Here is a 27,175-nt window from a genome sequence, read left to right on the forward strand (position 1 = left end):
TAATGCCTGGTACAACCAGGTACACTTGGACAAATATAATGATAGCAACAAAACGAATGTACCTTTAGTTGTACCAGGCAATAAAATGGACAAGAAATTGAAGAAAAAAAGTGGTCCAATAATTTTTTCCATGACTATATGTTTGGTGGAGTACATCACCAATCATGGTTTGTACCAATAACAACTATAAAAGAGAATACGATGCAAAAAAATCCACGCCAAGTAGGCTGTGCTGTAAGTTGTTGGAATCATGCAATTGCTCCTGTTGGTTTTGGTTAACATTGTTTGTGGCAAAAATTGATAAAAAAGAGATATGTCTGTTAGTATAATTTCTCAGCCTGCTGAGTGAAGGTTATGTAAAATTGCACGGTGCAATACAACTCACAATGTCTATTTTTTACTATCCTCTTCATTCCCTCAATGTTTCACATTGAACTTTGACTTCAAGCTCATTGACCCAAGTTGTCCAAGGATTTAAGATATTGTTTCATTAAGTTGCAATTGAGAATCGTTCGGTTGTCTGTCCAGTCACTGTGTCTGTAAGTTTCTTGCATTCTTGTGAATGTGATATCACAGGAACACCTTTAGGGAATTTCCTCAAATTGGGCACAAATTTCCAGTTGGACTCAAAGATGAACTGATTTTGGTTGTGAAATTACTTACTCCCATCCCATTCTGATGAACGCAATATGTGAGGAACGCCCTGACGGAACTATCTGTAGAGTCCGGACTCAAGGATGAACTGACTGATGTTTTGATAAATCTGTGAATGAAATGAAAAAGAAAGAGAAAGAATGAACTGATTATATGTTGGAAGTTAAAGGTCACGGTCACTTGCAAAAGTTGTTTTGGCCATAACTCAATAATTCCTGTGCTAATTATGACATTTCACACACGTCTCACAGGATAAAAGGAGGTGATTGCATTTTATGTCCTAAAGGTCAAAGGTCAACTTTACTGTTAAACTTGTTTTCAATGGCATTATTCAACTCCATAACTCAGTAGCAGAAGGATTGTGACAATGTTTCACATTTGGTTTAATACTGAATTTCTGACACTAATTTTGAGTGTCTACATTAACATTGTGATGATTGTATAGAGCTTCCAAACACTGTTTTTGTTGAGTTGTTAATAGTTTCCAATTTAATATTTCTTCAAAGGGCCACAATATCATACTATGATAGTACTAATTTAAATCCCATAGTATTTTAGTTCTAATATGCTATCCTTCCTCTGGTTAAAAACCTAAGACTTCATCTTTAGGGCGCCATTGAACTGTCTGGGATTCTTATGTTAACTCAAAAAGCGTGACCGTTGTTGTGATATAACTTAATGACATTAGTACCAATTTCTGTAGGGGTTACTGTATGATGTGCATGTGATGTTTTTTCTTGGGTTTAAGGACAACGTGCAATAACAGAGTCCCATTTACTGAATGATATGGAGAAAAAGAATTTCACCTGGAAAATTACGTTCATCTTTCCATTTGTGCACATACAAGCACATGCATTCTGTTATTCATGAGGAAAATCAACCATATCGGCTCTTTCCGCAGACCCTGCACTTTGATCTTATGCACATTTGTTTTTCTTCCTATTTAACTCTTCTGCTACACATATTGAGCCCCTTAGAAGTTTCTCTTTGAACTTTTTTTTTCATTGTCCCAAAGTCTCAATGATGTTCCCTCTGCAGTCTGTTCTATGTCTCATTCTGTCTCTGTGTGTCTCTCCTCCACACCCAAGCCCCTTTTTTTGATAGGAGAATGAGGAAGAGGAGGAACTGGAAACCCTGGGAGCGCGTTGGAAAGTTTCTGTGAAGTCTCAATGAAAGCATTAGAAGAGCTCCTCTAGTATTTGACTCAATGGCCAAGAAAGGGCGTACGAAGAGCGAGAAGCCCGAAGCGCTCATCTCTTCCCTACAAGCCGCCAATGAAGATCTCAGGTCCAAGCTGACTGACATTCAGATAGAGCTACACCAAGAAAAATGCAAGGTACTTCACAACATCAAGAAACTTTAATTTGCCATGAGTGTAGGGCTGGGCGATATGGACCAAAAGTCATATCCCGATATATTTAGGCTGGATATCGATATACGATATATATCCCGATATTTTTATCACAAAGTGAGAGCAAATTTTCAGTCAAAGTCAAATATGACATGTCACAAGTAGTTTTACTGAAACCGTTTATTTAAGTAAACTGTATAACAACAGGCATACCTTTAATATAAGCCTCATAAAGTGCACATTTAAATAAAAAAAATATCTTAAATAAAAATAGCCTATGAAATAAAATAGGCCAATCTTTTTCTGAAATAAATATATTTATATGAGGAAAGAATAACGAACATTACAAAAGAACTAAATATGACAAACCCTAGTAACGGCAGCATTTATATATAAAAGAAAGAAAGAAAGAGCGAAAGAAAAAGAAAGAAAGAGAAAAAAATGAACTGTATCGATTTATACGATATGATCTAATTGCATATCACATTTAAAAATATATCAATATATTTTTTATATCGATATATCGCCCAGCCCTACATGAGTGTTTTAAGTATTGTAGCTCACTTTCAAGGTTAGCGTATCAGATTCAATAACTGTTATTTCTATGAAGTCTTATGTCAAACTGGCTTATAATTTCTCTTCAATAAGTCAGTACAGTAGGCTCTTAAATCAGGCTCTCAGAGGTTCAAGCCAAGCCATATATGACATGACACAATATATGCATGCTTATGTATAGGTGTCTTGCATGTACACCACATGCTAAGTTAAGGGTAAAGTGCTGCATACTGACATACATACTGCTGTGCATTCAAACAGTAAACTAGAACACATTGCCAAAGGAGTTAATGTAGAGCAGCATTATAGAACACAAAGCAATGTACTTGTTAATATACATCTTAATGCCCTATATGAAAGGTCAATCAGGTTAAATATTGACACTGGACGTGTAGCACATGTTTTACATGTGTTTTACACATGTAACAACTGGTGACAGATCAGTGAGGGCACATGGAGGATTTTCATCACAATTATTGCCCCGATTTTGTGCTTTAATACATAAAAGAGTGTAATGAGGGGGAACAGCGCTCCCATTCTTAGATGAAATGAAGCCTTTATGATTTGTGACCCTTTTTGTAACCTCTGTTATCATCTCTTAAGCTACAAGTAGGCTGTCTCTCTCAGGCTGAATCCAAAAATGTTCAGTCTTCAGACACTGGGAAGTCTGTCAGTGTCCAAAAGTACAATTCATAAAGTCCTTCCTTTGGCTGCAGGGTTCGCTGGACCTAATTTAAATTCACCCAAACCCAATTTAGGATGTAAAATAAATGAATAATAGTAACTTTGATAGTGTATTATATTTGTTTTTGAGAACTGTGTCAGCTAGGGATGGGAATTGTAAAAAATTTAGCGATTCCGATTCCATTATCGATACTGCTTATTGACTTACTTACTTACTTATAGTAAGTTATCGATACGATTCCTTATCGATTCTCTTATACATTCTCATTGGATGAGGAATTAAATAATACAAATGGGTTTGTTTGCATTAACTCTTTAATATCTTCATCTTTAGACAGAAGATGCAGCATATCCAGCATGCACTAATAATTGCTCAGTTCCACTCTTATTGGTCCAGAGAAAATGAAATTTTGTTGTTTTTTTAAGCCCAACTGATACAACAACAAACAATATAATACACTTTGGCTACTGACATTTGGGAATATTTAAAGTGCTTTGCATTCAACTTGATCCAAAACTAATTTGGAAATAAAACAAAGAATGCTTCTGTAAAAATGAACATATTAAACAAAAATACAACTGCACTTTTCAACTTTGGCAGATTAACAGTTTTTGTGCAGAAATATTAACAGAAAAATAAATGTGAGGCAGCAGTCGATCATGATTTTTTTTTAAAGGAAAAAAAGAAGAAACCAATCAGTTCTTTTTCTTTTCGTGTCTCTGAAGCTGGTTGGTCAAATGACAGTTTCCCATTTCTTTACACGGTCCTTTGCATTTTTATTGAGCACTGGTTGGCTAGCAGGGAGCAGACAAGGCCGTGCTGCATTAGGGCTAATTTTAACTGCTTAATATACTGTTGTGAGTTTTTTTAACTTTTAATTTATCACGTTTTTTATGTTGAATCTCGACCTGAAAAGTAACTAAAGCTGTCGGCTAAATGTAGTGGAGTAAAAAGTGCAATATTCGCCTCAAAATGTAGTGAAGTAGAAGTACAAAGTCACATAAAATGGAATTACTCAAGTACAATTTTGAGGTACTTTATTTAAGTGCAGTACTTGAGTAAATGTACTTAGTTACAATTCACCACTGCATAGTAGTAATGTAAAATATCCTGTTGCTCTTCTCGAAGGTGAGCAAGCTGGAACGCGACAAGCTCCAGGAGGTGAAGCGGGTGCGGGAGCAGGAGCAGCACCGCCACACTGCCATGATGACGGAGCAGCGGGCCAAGTGGCACGAGGAGAAGCAGAAGGACCTCCAGGCTCTCAGGGAAAACCTGACGCGGCAGCATGAGCAGGAGCTGGCCCGCCACGCCAAAATCAAAGACCAGGAGAACCAGAGGCTCAAAGCCGCACTGAGCGCCATGCGCGACGGCAGCGGGGAGAAGGTGAGGCTACGGATGTGGAGCGAAGCTTTTTTGCAGTTGTAAAACAGAAATAAACACCCCAAAACCAAATCCCAAAGCAGCAGCTGTGGAAGTAAACCAGGACAGAGAGGTCTGGCACAGGACAGTCACCTTCAGTACTGAGAGAAGGCTCCAGATGAGGAGCACTAGAAATAAATACTCATTACTCACCTTTCATTTCCCCCAGTTAATCTAAAAAAAAACGCCTGGAAATCCTGCCAAGCCACATCAAAACCCTTGTTTCCCCCCTTTAGGTTCGCACAGCTTTGACCCTGGAAGCCAAGGAGGATGCACGGCGCTTCTTCGACCAGGAGAGAGTGAAGCTCCTGCAGGAGATCGTGGAGCTGAAGAGCGTGAAGAAGCAGACAGATGAAGCTCTCAGCAACATGATCCAGTCGGACAAGATGAAGGCCGGCGACCTGCGGGTGGAGCACCAGCAGCACCAGGAGCAGATCTCCAAGATCAAGTGGGACTCTGAGAGGGACATCCGCAGACTGGTAGGCACTGAATTACTCACATGGCTATGAATATTGTCCAGAATATAAATAAGGCACTGCTGATATTCGATTTATGCAACATGGGATGTGGGGTGGAGCATTGTGCTGTTACATCAGCTACAATTCTGTTATTTGAACTATGTGAGTTTGTTTTAAAGCTACAGTTAACAAATTGGAGAAAGACTTGAAAACTTGCAATACCATTAACTTCTTCAAAAAAGTACTTAAAAATAGGATGATTCATTTATATAAGTTAGAGTAATGAGTGGTGACACGTTCTATGCGGCTACTATTTAGGAAAAAGAAAAATCAAGCAGCTTCTTTCTTTTCTTTCTTTTGTGACTGCTTATTTCTTTTATACATTTCTAATTTTTAAATTAACTCGAGTTGTAACAGGGTAGGCGTAATAAGCTATGCTTCAGCCTACGCCTCTTCGGTCCAAATGTCTATTATCAATTTTCTTTCTCTATTTACTTATTGTTTACTGTGATCAATGTTTTTTTTTTTTTTTCTTCTTTGTTACTTCTGTTTTAATGACATGTATTGACCGAAAGAAACGAAACGAAACGAAACGAAACTTTCAAACTGAACATACTGAGTGACTTTTTTGGTTCCTGAGGTATAATTTTAAAAGCTTGATATTTAAATGTTTAGTAGGGCCGCTTGATTATGGCAAAAATCATGAATCATGATTATTTTGGCCAGTCATTAGTACTTTGATTCAACACGATTACCCATTGACTCTGGAAACTTTTTAACAGTAGATTTCTGGTTTAAAAAGATTAAGATACAAATGTTGCTGCAGGTTCGTGTGTGGAAATTTGGGCTATAACTAGTTTTATTTTTTTATAAATTCATTATTATTTCAACCATTAATTAATGTTGAAAATCTTTTTTTTTTTTTAAGAAAATCTATTCATCAGTTCATCTTTTCATTTAATTTGCTAATTTCTCTCTCACAAAAAGTAAAGTATAACAGAAGCTGGAAAGGGCAGAGTATGAACCAAGTCATTTTCATTTTTACTCTCTCGGGCCACATAAATTATTCTTATGCAACTGCCCTTTTCTTTCTTACAAGGTGAATGATGATGAAAAGCAGCACAGGGACACTGGATACAAAAAAAAAGCACCACCAGGGGCAAATAAAGTTCCTTTTGCAATACCTGAAATATACCATTATTTCTTTCTCCTTCACTAAAGGTGGATGAAATCAAATCTAAAGATCGCACCATCTTTGCTCTGGAGAAGGAGCTGGAGTCGACGTCAGGTTTCTTACAGAAGCTGCAGCTTCAGAAGGACGCCCTGGACGAACAGCTGTTCCTGGTCAAGGAGGCCGAGTGCGGCCTGGGGAGCCCAAAGAGAGAGATCCCAGGCAGAGCTGGAGACGGAGCTGAGCACTGTGGAAGCCCAGTAAGTAGAGAGGGAAAGCTCCACTCATTCATATCAAACTTCATATCAGGCGTTTCATTTGAGAGACAGTAGTCTTCTTACTTCTGAAACTCTATTTTTCTTGGATTAATCCCTTGATTACAGCTTTGTGGCTAAGTGCCAACGTGCCACAACTTTCGATTATGCAGGAGGACTTGTGTAACTACATTTAAGCCATTTAAGCGATAGGGATTCTCACGCTCGTCATGATCAAAGCTACTCGTAATTATTTAGGGCAGTCTGAATTCCTCAAGCCTAAACCAAAACTGCAAGCACAGCATCCTCCAAACAGCCGTCGGCAATCGCTGGATGTTGGTGTGTCGTGTTGCAGCTTGCTAGATAAGATAAGATATAGCTTTATTGTCTGTTCTATAGTAAAAACAGAAATTTGTCTTTGACACGGCATCATAAATTAAAACACACTTACAAACACAGTAACACACAACAATAGATACAAACAGTGCAGCCTATTTTGTGCTGTTTAAGACAGTTATTGCAGAGAGGATGAATGATTTCTTGTAAATGTTTTTCCGGGCCAGTGGGGTTCTGTATCGTCTGCCTGATGCAGCAGACTGAAGGAGTGGTGCAGGGGGTGGGAGGGGGCTGTCCTGGTTATTTTTCTGGCCTGATTTATTATGCAGGAGAGTTTTGTTTTGGTGGTGGTGAGGAAGTTAAACCAGGATGAGATGTTATACACTGCAAAAAAAGGGGTGTCTAAAAACAAGATAAAAACACTAAATCTGAGGGAAATGATCTTGCTGCATGGACAGATAATTTGACTTGACAAGATTTCTTAAATTAAGATGATTTAATCCAGAAATAAGCATGTTGTACACTTAAAATAAGAAATTAACTCTTAAAACAAGATAAATTAAAGCTGAAAGCAGCGATGAACTGGGCAGAGTGCACTGCAAATTATTTGGTTCTTACCAAGATAAAAAAAACTTAAGAAGATTAAGAAGTGTTACATAATTGATCTTATTTTAAGAGTTAATTTCTTATTTTAAGTGTTCAACATGCTTATTTCTAGATTTAACCATCTTAATTTAAGAAATCATGTCAAGTGAAATTATCTGTCCATGCAGCAAGATCATTTCCCTCAGATTTAGTGTTTTTATCTTGTTTTAAGGCGCCCCTTTTTTGCAGTGTAGATGAGAGTGGATTCAATGAGTGATCTGTAAAAAAGTGTTAAAATGTCTTTGCTGATGTTGAAAGTTCTCAGTTTCCTGAGCAAGGTAAATCAATTACTATCTGAAGTGGTCAAAAGCTGCCAAACAGCTGGAGACAACTGAGACAGCAAACCATTTTGGCAACTTGAAACGAGTTTGAGAAATGTGAGGCAGCAGTCCATCCTGATTTTTTTTAAAGGAAAAAAGAAAAAAGAAGAAGCTGGTTGGTCAAATGACAGTTTTCCATTTCTTTACACGGTCCTTTGCATTTTTATTGAACACTGCAAGATCCTTTGAGCTGCACTGGTTGGCTAGCAGGGAGCAGACGAGGCAGCGCTGCATTGTATGGTCCCCTTCTCCACATTCACAGGTGGTTTGGCCAGTTTCATAGCCAGATGGCAGCTTTTGATCGCCCTGTTCCGTTTCTCAGGCGGTTGAGCGTCTTCCACTGGACCTCTGGTGCTTCTGAGCCCGGGGGAAGGTCCTCAGAAGGAGGGAGATCCATTTCAATAGGAGGGGGTCGTCCTCAAGTCTTTTTGTCCATAGTTGGAATCAGTTTTCACAATTAAAGCATGACAACCCATGAACTTAGATGTAAAGTCGTGAAAACATTAGAATTAAAGGTTTACAGCTATTGTAATGTTGTTGGCTTCTTATTTAATGAAATTATTATTATATATTAGAGGTGGGCAATATTTATCGTCTATGATAATATTGTTAACTTTGTTTTGACGATATGCAATTTTACATTACCCATTTAATGTCTCTACAGTGAGGTTTATATGGGTTTAAAGAAAATAAACAAGAGCTGTTGTTCTGAAACATTGTGTCCCTCCAGAGAAGGCCTGGTTAGCAAGAAGAATTTTAACAGCTTTTATTTTTGGTAAAGAAATCGCATTTCAAGGGATATTGTCAGATTATCGTTATTGGAATTTTTTTTTGAATAATCAAAAAAAAATTTGCCCATATTGCCCACCCCTATTATATATTATAATTATTATAAGTCAGCTACTTGCAACATGCTTGTAACACTGAACTCTCACTTGATGTCGTAGTTTTGTCACAGCTAATAGAATTATTAAAAAATATATATTTAATTGTTGCACTGGCTAATAGTTAGAAAGTGAACTTGCTACACGACCTTTATGTCCACATATGGTCAGTTAAATGAGAGATTTAATTTGTTTTTTCAGGACTTGAGGAGAAACCAGAGGCGCATGGCTGATCTCAACTCAACTATTCGTAAATTAGAGGACCGCAACTCCCTGCTGGTGGACGAGAGGAATGAACTGGTATGACTGACGGTTTAGTTATGGATCTTCTGTCACTTCTCGTTTTCTTTCATCATTTCCTTTGAATCTCTTGATGTTAAACTTGCTGATGTCGGTCACATTATATCCTCGTGTCCTTTTCTCCCCACCAGCTGAAGCGAGTTCGAGAGTCAGAGAAGCAGTGTAAGCCTCTGCTGGACAAGAACAAGCTGCTGAGTAAGAGGAACGATGACCTGACGCAGACCATCCAGAAGCTGGAGGAGAAGCTCAAGGGCCTGGCCAGGGAGAACCATGAGATGGTCAGCACACATTACATCAGCATCATGGAGACAGGACATTTAGTAATGTTGTCACAGGAGGAACAGGATATGTTGAGGTTTCAACATATAGTCGTAGAGAGGTCATTCAACTCCTGTTTTGGCCCCTATGATAAGAATAAGCTCATGTTAACAGTCATATTCTGACCACATGGACATCTTACATTCAGATATTGTTCAATGACTGTGCAAGATACATTCATTTTATACAACAGCTTGAAGTTAAACCTCCAAAAATATGCTGCCACAGTGGATTAGTTACATGACTTTGATATCTCTGGAAGTGTTTGCTGCTCCGTTCCCTCCTTCAGCACAGGGTTACTGCTTCATTTTGATGCTCGTCTATTAGTAGTGTTACGGTATGGGAGGTGGAAGACTTGATTTATCATTTAAATGATAAAAACAATATTATATTGACATTATATGATTTTTTTTCCTTTTTTTTCTTTTAGTTTCTTTTATTAGAAAAAGAGAGATCTAAAGCATAGACTGTGTAAACTAATATCTTCATTCATTCGCTCCCGTTAGCAATCGAAGGCAGCATTAGCCAGCTAACAAACTACCGTGAACGGTAATAATTGATTAAATTAAATAAAACTAGAATTTCACTCACCAAACAATTTGGAGCAGTGGTACAGCTCACCACACAGTAAGTGGTGTTATTTGTCCGATGTTTGCCTGTAAAACTCTCTGACAGCGGACAGGAAAAGTTTCCAGTGAATTAGCTGCAGTGCTAGCAGCTACAGACAGCTAGCGGCTAGTGACGGACAGCTAAGCCACCTGTCACTCAAATCAGAGACCAGCTTCATTATGCAGAATTTTCAAAACTTAAATGAGTGAGATATAAAAAAAATTCACCCCCCTCAGAGTTGTCATGGAAGGGGAAATCAGCTTTTGAGAGTAGAGGCATCGTTTGAACCAGGCTGTAAACATGTTTATTTCTACTGTGAAATCGGACATTTTACCATGAGAGTCAATCTAACTTGCTCCCTTCTGCAGCCAGAGTTGAGGAATTGCAGTTTTTGGTACTTTCCCATAGGCTTCACAGCTCAGGACCAGAGGTTGCCCCTTGTTCTAAAGTTCAGATATAATTTTTTAAGAATTATCTTTGACCTTTGATTGAATTTCCTTTTCAAGATGACCCCGACTATGTCTAAAGTTCATTTACTGTACAGCTTTTTGAGAACTTCAAGGAAAAGACAGCTCAAATGACTCAGACCAAACCTTTATATCTGAATTGTCATTGAAAAAGTGTTCCATAGGCCATATGAAGTATAAAAGTCCTGTTCAGCTTGACTCCTAACTATGTTCATTTCAAGCAAACAACAAATATAAAGGGAATATTTAGGCTTTAATGATGGGTGAAATAGGTTTATTTGGTGAGGTTTTAACTCCGGAGCTCCCTTATGTGGCTCAAAAAGTAATGTTGAGTCTTGAGTTATGGTTAAAGGTCATTCGAATGCCATCATACAACCACAGGTGATATTAAATAACATGACAATTTATGTTGAATAATGGAAACAATGGTATCTCCATTTCCAAGTGTTTAGTTTATGTGTGTTTTGGTCAAAATGCCTCCATATCTGAAAATAGACCTTATGGTCCGAAGACGAGCTGGTAGAAATAACATGTTTCTTCCATAAAACGGGACAATAGTTTGGTTTACCTGCTGCATGAAAGTGGATATTGTGACCTTAGAAGACTTTCCCGTGTGTGTTGTGTGTCTGCAGAAGGAGAAGATCAGCTCCCATCCTCCTCTGAAGAAGCTGAAGTCCCTGAATGACCTGGATCAAGCACATGATGACCAGGAAATAGCCTTTCTCAAGCTTCAAGTCCTGGAGCAACAGAGCATGATTGATGAGCTGACACGAGTATGTTTTCTTCTTTATAATGAGGATTTCAATGAGCACGTTATTGAACTTTGCATTAATTTGCAGAGTAGGCAGTTGCGGTCATGGAGATTGATCCGGAGCTCATGTGGAAACTCTGTTTGAAAACCACATGATGAGCATCACACTATTAACACTATTAACATGTGAAATGGTTAGAAACTCTGTGAGCATCCCATGATTCCAGACACCATTAGTGAACTGTGTTTGTTTCAGTGTTGTGTTCATTTAATTTAATTTTTTTTTAAAAGAGGAAAGAAAATAAACTCAGCTGTGTCGTCTGCTTCTCTGTTGTCTGTTCCAGGACCGAGAAAAACTACTAAGAAAGAAAAGGCATAAAAGAAGTTCGAGGCCAATAAAGGTAAAGAGAATTACATTTGTAGTGAGTGTTCTTAGCTGGTTACAATTATATTAAACCAGTAAACACATTTTGTGAAGGTGTATTTTTTGGAAGCAGAATGCACTTATCGGTTTTGAAATTTCTTTATTCTTGAAAAGCGAGAGTGCATCTTTTGTAAAGATCCTCTCCAACATTATTTGTCTGTTATAAAACAAAGCTATTCAGTCGTGTTACAACACAGAAAATAAGAAAACAAATCTCAAACATTCAGCTTCATAACTGCCAGTTATTTCAAACCATAGACTGAATAAAGCATGGACGTAGTCTCCATGAATCCACCCATAGAGCCATATTAACAGGGTTCATACGGGTGCTTGAAATCCTTGAAAATGCTTGAATTTAAATGTTGTATTTTCAAGGTTTAAAAAGTGCTTGGATTTTGGATAAAGTGCTTGTAAATGCTTGAAATTCTTACTGTATTTGTCTTGCAATCTGACTATATCCATCTATAGACTATAGATAATCACATGTTCAATGTAAAAAATAATGAGTAGCCTATCTGAAATGAAGACCGTTCCTCCTAAAAGTGTAATACCATCGCTGATGGTATGGTTAAGTGAAATCTCCCCCTTTTAGTATGTAAGTACTCATCTTAAACATGCAATTTACAACAGGTGTAAGATACTGGAAAAGCTTGGAAATTTACCTTGAAAGTCTTTGAAAAATGCTTGAATTTGAGCACTGCTAAAGTGTATGAACCCTGTATTCATCATTTCTGATGGATCTTCCTCCTCCGCAGAGGCACATCGTAGTAGACACCTTCTTTGGCTACGATGAAGAGTCGATGGACTCAGAAACGTCGTCAGTGGCTTCGTTCCGGATGGACAGAACTCCTGCTACTCCTGATGAAGACCTGGAGGAGGTGAGAGCCTGCCTCATGTTTGCCACATCACAAGTTAATCACACTTGCAACATTTACAATCACATCAATATCCTGAGGCCATTCTGTTTAAACACACAATCAGACTTATACTGTACGCCAGGGATTCCCAAAGTGTGGTGCGTGGACCCCTGGGGGTCCGTAAGCTGCCACTAGGGGGGGGGGGGGCGCAAGATGAAAAATGTAGTGGTGGTCTGAAAATTACACAATTACATTTTTTTTCCCCACACAATAAAGACGTGTAAATAAACATTTCCTTTGTAAATGTAAAATCCAAAACAGTAATATTAATTAATAAATAAATGCAGGCTATTCAAAATGCACTTCATCTTAAAATGAAGCGTAGAAGAAGCTATCTTCTTCCGTTTTTCCAACCCGTGCTATGATGACGGGGTTGTTTAGCTCCACGCTCATTTAAACTTGCTGCAATTTTTGTTCAACACGGCTCAAAATATTAAAAAATTTTTCCCAACTTATCTGCTTTCTGCCTCTGATCCTGAGCCTGTCATCATCCTCTTTGCTCTTTAAAGTGGAAGCTAGCGCATAACTTTGTTGCATTATATTGAAACTGTGTTACAGATTAATTCAAATGCGAGAGCGCATTGTTGTGATCATGATTATTTAATTATATGTGTGTTCTGGTCATTTGAGCATGATTAAACATGCCGCCTTTAATATGGCTATAAAAAATAGCTTATTGCATTTTGTTTTGAAGGTGTGGGGGATTGGGGGTGCATCAACCCGGTTGGGACATAGAAGGGGGAGCGCGGCTAAAAAAGTTATGGAACCGCTGCTATACGGCAATTAAACTATTGACCTTTCCCTCTGTCCTGTGTGTCACACCAGGGTCTAGCCAACGAGGAGTCTGAGCTGCGTTTCCGTCAGCTGACCCGAGAGTACCAGGCCTTACAGCGAGCCTACGCCCTGCTGCAGGAACAGAAAGGAGGCATTCTGGATGCTGAGATGGAAGCCAAGGTACACACATACTTTATATACATATACTTTATTAAATCACTTCTTGTACTTACAGTCATGTAAAAAATATTAGACAACCTTTTTTTCTTCAATTTCTTGTTAATTTTAATGCCTGGTACAACTAAAGGTACATTTGTTTGGACAAATATCATAACAACAAACATATGTCATAATAGTTTAATTTTAGAGCTGATATCCAGACATTCTCCATGGTTTTCTTGATAATGATTTTGGTTATTCATGAGAAAATCATTGAAAATGTCTAGATATCAGCTCTTAAATGAAACTATTATGATCTATTTTTGTTATTATATTTGTCCAAAAAAATGTACGAAATGTAAGAAATTGAAGAAAACAATGGTCTAATTTTTTTCCCATGACTGTATAACCTCAAGGCTGTAAACTGTACATTTACCACCACAAACACATTTAAAATAGCCTCATCAGTAATGCATTTGATCACTATCAATCACATATATGAATAGACTTATCTTTGGGGTTGTGTCATATGGCTGCTGTGCAGCTGAGGGAATTGAATTTTCACAATTTGATTATCTCTGCTCTCTTTAAAAAACATCCTAACATGTGATCCTAAATCACATTTGTCACATTGTTTTCTGTTAGAATGGTCATAATAGGAAAGTGTTTGTTTATTATGTTTCACCTTTAACAAGGAAGATTAAAGAGTGGATTTTTATATAAAAGGGTCAGTACTGTTAAGATATGCAGTGACTCCACCATTATTAAGTACTCCACTGCTGCACATTTGTGACTCCACCTGTGCATCATCAGTACATAATTATAGTTTCAGTTCTTCCTGTCAGAGGAAAGAAGAGATCTTTCCCCTGCAAACTCATTTCATTGTTTGTATTGCAATTTCATTGATAACTACTTTACGCTGGGTTCTGGCTTGGGAGTAAAGTGTTGCTTCTGATATAAAAGGTCAGGGCTGCTGCGGGGTTTTAAAAGGTATTTAAAGGTAGGAAATGAAATTAGCCAAAAATAATGCCATTAAAAAGTATTAAAAAGTAATAAACGCCATCTGACGAGGTGTCACATTTTCGAACCATCTGCCAGTCAAGGTTATTATAGTTAACGAAGAGAGAGAGTTTTAAAAAAACAATATCTAACTGAAACTGTATCGTGTGGTTACAAAACAAACTAAAATTATAGTGAAAATGTCCTTCCTTTTCATCTTTGTCAACTTTTTTCATACATAATCCAGTGTTTCTATTTCCGATGAGTGCGTGTAATCCTGCTTTGTGGGCTTCCAGGAAAAGCGCGAGTGAAATTATCGCAATGACGCCATATTGGCTGTAAAGAGAAACTTCTCAGCTTTCAGAAAACATTGGAATTTTCCAGATAGCGCAAACCGTTTAGTTACTGTGTTATGGTAAAAATGTCACCAGTGCAACACTGTAAACTAGCAGCGGCAGCACACCGTTGCAGAATACATTTGAAATAATAATTTCCCTATCAAATAAACGTATAATTTCTATTATTCTTGTCTTCACTATTCAACACAATCAAGAAAAAAACAAGGCCGCATTGCATCACTTTTGAGTTGGATTTTGTAGTTACTGCAATTTTTATGTCATTATTTCTCTGAAACAAAGCAAAATTGAAGTCTAAAACTTTGTCACAAGATATTGTGTCTAGGTAAGTGCTGCTATAAAAGCAAAAAGTATCAAGTAAGTGTGATATAGGGACTTGATTTGACAAAGTGTTGGAAAAATATTGTGACGGTATTAAAAATGTATTAAAATGTTTTGAATTCAACTCAAGTATTTCTGTATATACTGTTAGAAAAATTGCATGAGGAAACCTTGAAAATTGATAATGTGTCACCGACAGAAAAAATCTGTCACCAACAGAAAAAACCTCACCATTTTTCTGCGCATTCTTTGATGGGGAAATGAAGAGCTGGAGAACGTCCAAGTTCCTCAGTTTAACAAAAGTTTTATTACAATACGTCAAAAAATGTGCACTTTACAGAGATCTCCGGGTTCAAAATTAACTCATGTCCCTGAATACAAACAGACGTGTTTCAGTTCGTGAAGTCTGAACCACGACTCCCTCCCTGGAACCCATTAAAATACTAACATTTGTTTACAAAACATGCTGGTTGATTTCTTCCAGGAAGTACACATACACACTCACAAATGCACATACACACACAGCAAAAACTGTGCACCAATATATCTGGATGTCATTCTTTGTGATTTATAGAATCTTAATCAGTTTAAGCAAATGGAATATATGTAATTAAAGTAATCATAGTTTTCTTCATCAATATTAACACACAAACACAATCAATGTATCAAATCATATTGTCTGACTTAATATAAATGCATAGAGATATTTATTACAGTCAAGGTTTGACCTTTGATAGTGACCTGCGTCACTCACAGAGAACAGAGACAGACCACAGAAGCAGAAATAAAGCATAAAACCATTTACCAATATAGAAAATAATCAATTATTTTAACAATACCCTGAAGATAAAGATGCATGCAATTCAGTAAAAGGGATATTTGCAGCCCAGACAAAAAGGAAGAAAATGCTCCAGGAGCCTTATGCTGCCTGTGCACTTTGGGACAGAAACACAGAACAGATGATACATAATGTATGATGTTGTGATGTGATGTGTGATGATCAGAGGTCCAATAAAGTCCAAGAAGAAAATGTATGTTTATGATGTGATTCAGAGTTCGTCTGACATGAAATGCTCCTTCTGATAATGAAATGAATCAGGATGTTCAGGACAGCACCATTTAATCTGCTGGTGACCAATTCGTCTTATCCCTGCACCACCACAGCAATGCTGTATCTCTTTGTGCCCTGAGGTTGTCTGTCAAGAGTAATTCACATAAGTTCAAGATATCTTCCTGATGATATGCTATGGTCTTGGTCAGTAGTGTTTTTTGCAAAATCCTGCTGACAGACGGAACCAAAGACAGAACTTCCTCAGCAGAGGTTATAATAAAAATGTTGTATTGTACCTCCTGCAATACCAACAACACAGACCCTGAGGGGTTCAGGGACCCCCATCACTTGAGAAAAAGTGCACTAGTGGCTTAAAAATATCTGTTTTGCTGCTGTTTCAGGCCCAAGAGCAGCTGCAAGCAGACGTTCTCAGGTACAAAGCCAAAATAGAGGACTTGGAAAAGGAGCTGACCATGAAAGGACAGGTAGGACACACAAGCAGATGTATGGATGAAGGCAAATTAATATACAGGCATGGAAAAAATTATTAGACCACTTTTTTCCTTCAATTTCTTGTTCATTTTAATGCCTGGTACAACTGAAGGTACATTTGTTTGGACAAATATAATGATGACAACAAAAATAGCTCATACGAGTTTAATTTAAGAGCTGATATCTAGACATTTTCCATGGTTTTCTTGATTATAGCCAAAGTCATTATCAAAACAACAAGAATACAAACAAAACATATACAAATTAGCAGCTCAATCTTAAGAAATTAACTTGTGTTGCAGATAGTGGCTATGTTTGATCTAGTGTAGTAATTAATCACTTTTTACTTGACTCCTAGCACATGAAATATGTTGTATATGCTCTTTTTAATAACAAAAAACCTAACTTATATGCAAAATATACAACCAGATTTTGTATTTAATGCATCAACTGTCCCTGTGCTCCACCAGGACTCCAAATGGGTGGAGGAGAAGCAGCTCTTCTTACGGAGGAATCAGGAGCTGTACGATAAGGTTAGACTGTATTCCTTAAAATGAAACAGTTTCAGTATTAGCAGTAATGTGCTGCCCACTGCTCCTTGCATGGTGTGTTTACTTGTGTGTAAAAAAAGGAGGGGTTAAATGCAGAGGTTGAATTTCCCCATTGTGGGATTAATAAAGTAATCTTCTTCTTCTTCTTCTTCTTCTTCTTCTTCTCTATTACTTTAAATATCATTACAATTGCCTAAAAAACTGTGATTTTTCATCATTTACATAACGTTTTGTAGCGTTTCTTCTACATTTGGTTACCTCCTACATATTCCTTTCACATTATTAATTCTTTTTTTTTTTTTACTTTTTTTTAATGGGATTTGCAGATGAGTACAACTGTATTAAAACATACAAAGAGTAAATTAGTCATTTTTTCTTATAGAAAAAACAAACAAAAAACAAAAGTGATCATGGAAGTATTGCTGATACATTATTTATTCTGACTCTCTGTGGTTTCAGGTGGAAAAGCTGGAGTCAGAGAGCAGTCGGGCGCAGCAGGAGCTACAAGACTCCAAAGACCAGAATGAGCTGTTGGAGTTTAGGATACTGGAGCTGGAGGTGAGTCACAAACAGCGTCCTACCATGTTTTTGTTAAAGTGTCTATGTTGAAATCTCGTCAAGTTATCCATTCAGCCGTGCAGACAGGCGGCCCGCCCGTGTGCCAGTCAGGCTGACAGACGGCTGACAGTGGGCTTTGTGTTGTGTCAGTGCTGCAGTGCAGATAGTGACGGCAGCTTGTTGTGGCTGATGCTGCCATCTAGTGAGCAGTGAGGGAACAGGTAGCTCAGATGTGCTCAGAACAGTCTTGAATGAAAATAAAATCTTAATTCTAATTAAAGACCTTTGTAGTAACCACGTGTTTGTCTGATATTTCTTCAGATGGCAGCAGCAATTTGTCTCAAATATGGTTTTTAGCATTTTCACGGCTAAACAAAGCAAAACAGCACCACCTACTGGAACTTTAACATCATCATCTGAAATAAGCGATATATACAGTACACAATAAATTATAAAGTTTATTTATGTCAGTAATTCAATTAAAAAAGTGGAAAATCACATTATGTAGATCCATTACACACAGAATGAAACATTTAATGTTTTAATTTATTTAATTTCTTAAATTTAATGGAAGACCTCAAATTAAGTGTCTAAAAAAAAATGTAATATTACAAAAGACCAAATTTTATTTGCTTTGAACCTTTTGTATTCCTATTTATACTGTTATACATGCATTTGAGCATGAAATATGTTAAGTTACTGCACTGTAAACATATTTAAAATTGCAGTTTCATCATATCTGGTTAAGTGCACGGTCCTATATGTGGCCCTGTGGTAGTGTCGATGAAAAATTGTGGCCCCCTCCAGTATTTAAGTTGCCCATCCATGTTCTAATGTATTGAGATGCACCTGTAAGTGGAAACAAGGACTGATTCAGGGAATTTAGTTTGGCTTTAATTGTCAGCATTGATTTTAAACTCATGATGAGAGTTTGAGTTACAGTGTTATTTGTATAACTAAATGTATACTTGTGTTGTCTTAGGAGCGTGAGAGGAGGTCCCCCCCATTCAACCACCTGAGGATGCATCCCTTCTCTGAGGGAGTCAGCGCCCTGCAGATCTACTGTATGAAGGAGGGGGTCAAGGTACGCTCTCTGCTTTAATTATTATGATTAACCCAACCTTCATTTTCCTTCTTCAGTTACACATAAGCCAAGTTCACATTTGGTATTAACATGCATCCTGGGTGATCTGATCACAGATGGACAGCTCTAAGTAGAGGCATGAACACAACCCTAAACTACATTATAAACAAGTTTAAACATGGCTCAAAAGTTGTTGTTTTTTGTTTGTATTTATGTCATATTTGAACAACAATAACCAGAACATGCTTTGACCTCTGCATCACCACATACCTTCTACATGCTGTCAGCCACTCCTGTTTGTATTCCAGACCTCTTGGCTGCACCTAATGGGAGTTTTTAGTTTTTGATGTCACACTCAACATGTTATAGTGTAAAGAACTTTTTGATTTCAAGTAAAAGTTAAATGGTAAATGCCTTTTTTTTTAATGCTCCTGATAGAGTTTTACTGTGTTTTCTTTACAGGACGTGTGCATACCAGATCTCATCAAACTTCTAGATATCCTGGGAGACAATGGGGTAATTAATAGGGAATTCAGCAGATCGACATGTGATGATAAAACAGGCCCATTATTATTATTATTATTATTATTATTGGAATGGAAATAATGTGTTTCTTGTTCTTTTGTATAGAACTTGAGAAATGAAGAGCAAGTGGCCATTATTCAGGCCAGCACTGTTTTGTCACTAGCAGAAAAGGTACGTTTGCAAACCGCATCATGTCTCCTCTGATGAACACAATGAAATCAAAACACACAGAGGAGTGTGTGCTGTGCTGACTCGTGTTTGTTGCCCTCTAGTGGATTCAGCAGATCGAAGGCACGGAGGCAGCACTGCACCAGAAGATGATGGACCTGGAGATAGAGATGGTCAGTCACATGAATTGAAGATTTTAACAAAGATTATAGTGATATGACTATAGCACATAGATCCTAATAGTAAAATATTGGTTTATATGAAGTATTATGTCATATACTATTCTGCCCTACACAGCCTAACTGCAGTAACTACATTTTTGGTCAAAATTTAGTTATAACTAAAAATGAACTCCTTGATGTCTGTTTTATCTTGTGAAAAAGTTTTAGATTTCAATTTTGCTTTATTTCAGAGAAATAATTATTTAAAAAAAACACAAAATCCAACTCAAAACCAAGCAGTAATTGCACTTACCACAGTCTGCTTTGTGTATATATATATATATATATATATATATATATATATATGTATATATATATATACACTAATTTAAACATAAAAATAATTCAAAAATTATATGTTTATGTGAAAGGGAAATTATTATCTAGATAGTTATGAAGTAAAAAAGTAAGATAGAATTATCTTAAGACTAAAATATAACATTTCTTTATAATAAGTATAAAATACACAAATCTTTGAATAGAATTGTTAAACACTTTTAAATAAATTTATATCAAAATCAATTTGAAAATGTTTACTCACTGAAAACAAAATATAAAAGCTGAAAGAAGACAACAACATTGTTGTTACTCCACCCTGTTTATGCATTACTATTAAAACTTTTTTCAGCAATGCAGTAACTACGTTTTTGGGGTCAAAGGTCAAATAAATCATCATGATTTTTTTAGCATAAAAATTACATCATCAATACATGTAGAAATAAGTGTCATAGTGACATATAAGTCTTTTCTTTAACCTTTTGCGTAGTTACTGCAGTTAGACTTTGTAGGGCAGAATACATCTTGAGGAATATGTTACTACTGAGTTGCAAAAAAGAAGAAATAAACTTTTCTTAAACATTTTTTTCTTCCCTTAACATTGTACAGGAGATGTTCTGTAAACAGAAAGGATATCTAGAAGAGGAGCTGGACTACAGAAAACAGGCTCTGGACCAGGCCTACATGGTACGTGTGTTTGTGTGTCATTTTATCAAGTCAAAATAATTCCACAGTCAAACTGTTGGTACTCAATTCCAATCTGGGGACAAATGTCCAGGTCCTCAAGATTTATAATTTATTCTACAGGTTACAGGTTGTTGTTTTTTTTTTTAGATTTTCAGGTTTTAGGTTTAAGATTAGAATCATAACACGGTTAGATGAAGTGTTAGCGTAATACATGTAGTAGTTATGGTTAAGGTTAATCAATAGAAAGGTGTGCATATATTCGTATGTATCAGAAGTAACAACAGTCCTTTTTTCTCCTCCCGACAGCAAATCCAGGAGCTGGAAGCAACTTTATACAACGCCCTGCAGCAGGACAAGGTGCTTCATGTCTCAACACATTACAGACTCAGTGTTTACAAAAACTACTGTACATTCCACACAAAAAAACAGTTACTGGGTAAGATCACAGCGTCATGTAACACATCAGTACTGGCCACATTTATGCCATCTAAAATACTAAAGCAGTGAGGCTTCAGAATGAAGACATCTATTTAAATGTCAAGAAATGTGCCTTTGACATTCATCCTTGTGATGATGCACATTTAACTTATCTGGAACATCTGTGCCATTTACATGGAGTTCACATGACCACTTTACTGGATCATGCATTTGGCTACGTGTGTGCATGTGTGTAACTGTTAGAGGTGAGGAAAAAAATCGATACAGAATAGTATTGCAATATTTTGCGTGGCAATATTATATTGATTCATGGCTGCCAACAATCGATATTTAGCGCCTGATGGCCGTCAGTTTTTCCACAGGTTTTTTTTTCTAGAGGCTGTAGTTGGCTCACTTTTAGGCATATACTGGAGATACTGGTATCATATAAAACTAGAAGATCTAAGGAATCTATAGGAACCATGTCAGGATATCGTGTTGAGAAGTTGTAGAAATAACGCTGCAAAGTAAGATTTTTTTGTTACATTCATAAAAAATTCAGAGCAGTGAAGCTTAAAGTTGAGGAAAGTTTGATAAAATGCTGCAGTTGTTGTCGTCCATACATGTTTGATATCAGTTCAGTTCAGTTTGACTGGATACTTTGTTGGTCAGTCTGTGGGTTTGACTCTCATTGTGGTGAAATAAAAAGATTGAAGTGAGATGAATAGACTGAGAATTTTCCTTTAATTAACAAAACAATTCTTGATTGAATTTAATTTAAAGTTAAATCACAATATATTGTATCATAATACTCACCATATCGCTAAATGCTTAAAATCACAATAATATCGTATCGTGACTCAAGTATCGGGATAACATCGTATCGTGGGGCCTCAGCTGATTCACACCTCTAGTAGCTTTTCATCTCTCTGTCTGTATATCTGTAGCTAATCTTTGATACTACTGGACCAATCACACTCTGCACATTAAGGACTGTATGCTGTCATTGATTGAGGCTGCTTCAGTTACATAGCAAAGGCATTTCTGGCAAACGGTCAAGCTAAACACAAGCCTTCGTGGTCTGTCGCAGGCCACATTTATGGAAGAACAATCACGTTCCAACATGACCAGAAATGAGTGTGTTGAGAAGTGTCTTTTCTTTAAAATCCATCATCACTGTGTCTTCTTCCTCCAGGTGATAAAGTACGGCGAGCCTCTGGATGAGCTGCAGAAAGACGAGCTGCGGACGGCGGTGGAGAAGCTGAGGAGGCAGATGCTGAGGAAGAGTCGAGAGTACGACTGCCAGATCCTCCAGGAGAGGATGGAGCTGCTGCACCAGGCACACCAGGTGTGTGTGTGTGTGTGTGTGTGTGTGTGTGTGTGTGTGATGATAGAGCTCTGAATGGAAATAGAGTTGTATGTTTTATTTGTATGTGTGACATCTCATAGAGATAATCAGCCCCTCAACGAAACACATTTCTAATAGTTTTCTCTGTGATTATTTGCAGAGAATTCGTGACCTTGAAGACAAGACAGAAATCCAGAGGAGGCAGATTAAAGACCTGGAGGAAAAGGTAGGCCACGTGTATTATTGTTAATATAAGTTAATAAGTTAATATGTGCATTAATTAAGCTTAAACACAAACAATGAAATTCAGCCATTGTGCCTCACTATGGGTATTTTTGACTTTTTAATGTTGTGGCTGTGCTGATGCACATATTATATATTTTGGCTTTTTTTTTTTTCTTAATTTGGTACTTCAACTTCAGCTTCTCTATTAGGTCTATAAAATGTATGTGGGTAAAATACAAACAATTTCTGATCCCCTGACCATAACAGCACAAAAACATGCAGTCTGTTATATCAGGCTTTCAATCTAGATGATAAGATAAGAATTGTATAAAAAAAAGTATATAAAAATGTTTTATGGCAGTTTTTGACAAAGACATTTTTTGCCCACTAAGGACATCAGATCAACGTTTTTATTGAGGCATAAGGGTTAAAGATGAGTACAAGCAGATTAGATTATGGATTTGTCAGCGTGAAGTCTGCAGAATCAATTTTAAATCAAATTTTTAGTGTTATTATTTTCGCATTATTTATAGGAAACCGCTCTCGTAAATATCTTAAAAAGTTACAGTAAAATAATAATAATATTCAGAAGTATGGTTTCCTAATGATAACTATCCAGTGTCCCTGTGCAGTGACCCCTTTCTGTCTCTGCTGTTACTAACATGTCTTGAGTGCTCCTCTAATTCTCTCACTTCCTTTGTCCCTTCATCCCTTTCTCTCGTTCTTTCTCCAGTTTTTGTTTCTGTTCTTGTTCTTTTCTCTTGCCTTTATCCTTTGGCCTTGAAGTCTTTGGCGTGTCCTGTAGCAGAGGTGAGTCCTGAGGGCTTTGCAGTAGGAAGTTCAGACCGCCGCCGTCTCTCTTCTGGACCTCGGTCAAATACTTTTCCGTGAAAGCAGAACCTGCACAGCATGTGTTTTGGCTCTGTGCAGCCACCAAAGTAAAAGCTGGGAATACTGCTGCTGCAGAGCCTGAAATGGCTCAGGCAGCGTTATTAAGACTTCTTGATCTGGGCTTCTGACCTTCAGAATAAAAGCATGAAACATATTATTATTTTGCAAAATAGTTTTAAAGTAATCTGATTTGGTGTGAACTTGTTATACCTAGTAAATAACAATAAATTTGATTGAAAATAATACCCCTAATTAAACTGTACTGCAAATCAGCCAGTGATAGAGCATACAGTCATGGAAAAAGATATTATTTGGTACAACTAAAGGTACATTTCTTTAGACAATTATAATTATAACAACAAAAATAGCTCATAAGAGTTTAATTTAAGAGCTATTCTAGACATTTTCCATGGTTTTCTTGATAATGATTTTGGTTCATTTGGTAGCTCTTAAAATAAACTCTTATGATCTATGTTTGTTGTTATCATTATATTTGTCCAAAATGTAAAACATGTACCTTTAGTTGTACCAGGCATTAAAATGAACAAGAAATTAGAGAAAATGGGTGGTCTAATATTTTTTTTTCACGACTGTAATTTGTATAGTAAACTCTAAACAAAGTATGTGCTAAAATACTTCTCTTGGCCTGTACTTAATCCTTACCATTAGATTTAATTTGTCTTAAAAGGGAACTACAAATTGTAAAGTGGTTGCTGTATGTTTTTTCCCCCCACAGTTTGACCACTGCGAGGCTCACTGCTTCCAGAAGCAAAAATTATTTGACCCTGGTCTGCTCACTGTTATTTCCCTCCTACACATTAACTTGCTTCAACTTGCCCTCATTGAGAAATATTCAACCTTCGTTCCTTCTTTGTCATTACACTCTCAGCATCTTTCCACTAACTGTAGGCATTTTTGATAACGTTCATGTTTAATTCTTCCATTTTACACCAGCATATCATTTTTATCGAATGGTTTCCAGGCAGCAGACCGTGTCATCAGCATCGCTGTCTCTCCCTCTCTTGTTTGTTTGTTGTCATCATTTGGCCTTTAACCCATGTTTTTTTTTAAATTTTTAAAAAAATGATGCAAACAGTTTTTGTGATTTGTAAAATGTTTCACAGATAGAATCAGTTGTTGTTGTTTTTTCAGCCACTAGGGGGCAGAGCAGCAAGCTATGAAAACAACACCGACATATAATCACTTAAAAAGTTGTTATGGCTAATGTGTTCGCAAACAGTTTACCTTTTAACACATATAGGAAATATATCGCACCAGTAGTTGTTGCCTGTTGGCTCCAGTTTGGTCTCCACCAGCTCCTGAGAACAATATATTTAGCCGATAAATGCTAGTTGTTAACTTCGTGAGATATAACAGCTACTTGGGGTTACAACCAAGCTGCAACTTCCAGGTCAGAAGAGTGAAGACAATACGAAAATGCCTAAAACTTGCATTCTCTTTAATGGCCAGCAGGGGGCAGCTCCACTGGTTGACAAGAAATTAGGTGCAGAAGTCTGTGAGACAATGAAAACCCTACTTCTTACTTATATTTTACCTCAGTAAAGACTTTTCTAATGTGTTTATGCCAATTAAGACATGTCAACACAGGAAGGGAGGAAGCTTAAATATACTTTTACAGATTTGCTGAAACAAAAACAAAAAAATGTGCAGTGTTTGTTAAATTAGCTTGACACAGTACTTTTGACTGCTGTAATTCATGGTGACTCCTCTCTCTGTCTCTCAGGTGGTGTGTCAGCTTGGAGATCTTGTTTGTGACTGCAGTGTTATTTATTTTCTGGACAAGTGTGGAACAATGTGCGTAGCAGTGGCTGCTAGTGTCATAACATCAGTGACTGCTGTCAGTGTAGGTGGATTTGTCGTGTGTTGGCCTTGGACGTTCACACTTCGGATTTTATTTGTTTTATTTTATTTTTAACGGGGGTGGGGTGACTCACAATACTGCCCAGGATGGCTTTTTTTTTTTTTTTTTTTAAGCGGTGTTGGACATTAAACGTCTCTCCAAACAGCTGGGGGAATTGTAACAGGCTGCAAGAATGACACACATTAGAGAGACACTTATATTAGATGCAGACACACACACATATACCTACATGCACACGGTTTACGGACACGCATGCATATACAGACGCATGCAGATGCAAACACACGCTTTGACAAATCCAAACCAAAGCCTGGGAAATGTTCTCTCTGCCATGCAGGGTAATAATATGTCATTCATCACCGTTTAGCCACAGTGGGCATATAAAGAGACAGAAAAACTCATAGACAAGAAGGCAAACAAACCACCGGACCACAACTTCTCTTCTTTTTCTCTTCTTTCCTTTCCAAAAACCCCAAAAGACGTTCTTCATGAATGCAACCTCTTGGTGATATAGAGGCGAGCCAACTCAGGGCCCATGATTGCAGAGGCCAGTACTGGTCTCAGGTCAGATTATAAAGAGGAGGTGTCACCAGCCGGCCTGCCCCTCGCTGTTCATAGGATGGTGCTTACACAAACTGCTTGGACTCTCCAGAGATTATACCTGGAAAAAGACCGAACTACACCGCAGAGACTGTCGTGTAAAGACACTGAAAGGGGGATACAGGACACTCAGGTTGACACGTCTTCACAGGACAATTAAAGACTTGAGAGGTAAAAAGAGAAAGACAAGGTGACAGGGGGAAATGGCTCTCTGATCCAGCTCCACTCAACTTGGATCTCCACAGATTGTCAAACCGCTTCTTAATTCTTTTCAGAAACCAGCAGACTGTAAGATACTCTCTGGTTATCTTTCTTTCTTTTTTACAGCTCAGATACTGTGTCCCAAGATTTCCACTGAGAGAAACATCCCTATCCTGTACTGTAATATATACATTTGTTGATATGTACATGTGTCTGAATTATTTCATGTATTCTCCCCTTTTATTTCTGTGAATAGTTGCACTTTTATTTTAATCTCTGAAGCAGCTTGAACAGTTGATGTAGTTTATAAATGACTCAAAGGGGTATACATTGCTCTGTTTTATTGTGGTGACGGCTGCAAAGATGAATTTTATTTCCTTGAAAATTATAACAGAAAAATTGTTGGAATATGAATGTGGAATAATGAAATATTTGCGTCCATCTTCCTTTTTCCTCCCTCAATCACACACAGTATACTCTATTCATCTACTCTCTAACAATGTGTTGCTCTGGTTGACCAGCAGGGGGTGCTGGTTCTACCTGAGCAACTTTCAATTTGCCCTTTAAAGTTACATTTATCTTTTCACAAACCTGTAAATATTTTTCAGATTACCTTGCAGTATATGCTCATTAACTCTGGCCAGATGATTGGACGGTATAAATTTAAATCTAACTGAGCAAGTCCTTGAAACCATACGATCACATATGTCGTTTGTTCTTACCCTCAAATATGACCCACAGGAGCGTTTTCAAAATAAGAGCACTTCCTGGTTGCAGGAGATCAACACGTCCTTATACTAAACGTGATGCCCACTGTAACGTTAAACTACTTCCTAATGTCAGGGCAAACAAGTACATGGTTAGGTGTTTA

General features: G+C 37.3%; 1 protein-coding gene across 1 annotated transcript; it reads left to right on the plus strand.

Moving 5' to 3' along the window:
* The first annotated feature begins 349 nt into the window (after window positions 1–349).
* On the plus strand, window positions 350–27,175 carry jakmip2 (janus kinase and microtubule interacting protein 2). Its single transcript, XM_059351408.1, has 23 exons — window positions 350–1,990; window positions 4,374–4,628; window positions 4,901–5,143; window positions 6,344–6,553; window positions 8,934–9,032; window positions 9,164–9,310; window positions 11,059–11,199; window positions 11,522–11,578; window positions 12,357–12,479; window positions 13,344–13,472; window positions 16,580–16,663; window positions 17,141–17,203; window positions 17,681–17,779; window positions 18,762–18,863; window positions 19,326–19,379; window positions 19,494–19,559; window positions 19,661–19,729; window positions 20,663–20,740; window positions 21,047–21,097; window positions 22,353–22,505; window positions 22,666–22,731; window positions 23,464–23,540; window positions 25,366–27,175. Exons 1-22 carry the CDS (start codon window positions 1,862–1,864, stop codon window positions 23,512–23,514), a joined length of 2,469 nt encoding a protein of 822 aa, XP_059207391.1. The 5' UTR covers window positions 350–1,861; the 3' UTR covers window positions 23,515–23,540; window positions 25,366–27,175.

This window comes from Centropristis striata, chromosome 15 (assembly GCF_030273125.1).
Source record: "Centropristis striata isolate RG_2023a ecotype Rhode Island chromosome 15, C.striata_1.0, whole genome shotgun sequence".
Lineage (NCBI taxonomy): Eukaryota > Metazoa > Chordata > Actinopteri > Perciformes > Serranidae > Centropristis > Centropristis striata.

Bases quoted from the DNA above. Each gene is read 5' to 3' on its own strand.
- jakmip2 (XM_059351408.1), top strand. From the start codon at position 1,862: ATGGCCAAGAAAGGGCGTACGAAGAGCGAGAAGCCCGAAGCGCTCATC. The intron at 11,579-12,356 runs GTAAAGAGAATT...CCTCCTCCGCAG, and splicing joins GAAGTTCGAGGCCAATAAAG to AGGCACATCGTAGTAGACAC. The intron at 12,480-13,343 runs GTGAGAGCCTGC...GTGTCACACCAG, and splicing joins CTGATGAAGACCTGGAGGAG to GGTCTAGCCAACGAGGAGTC.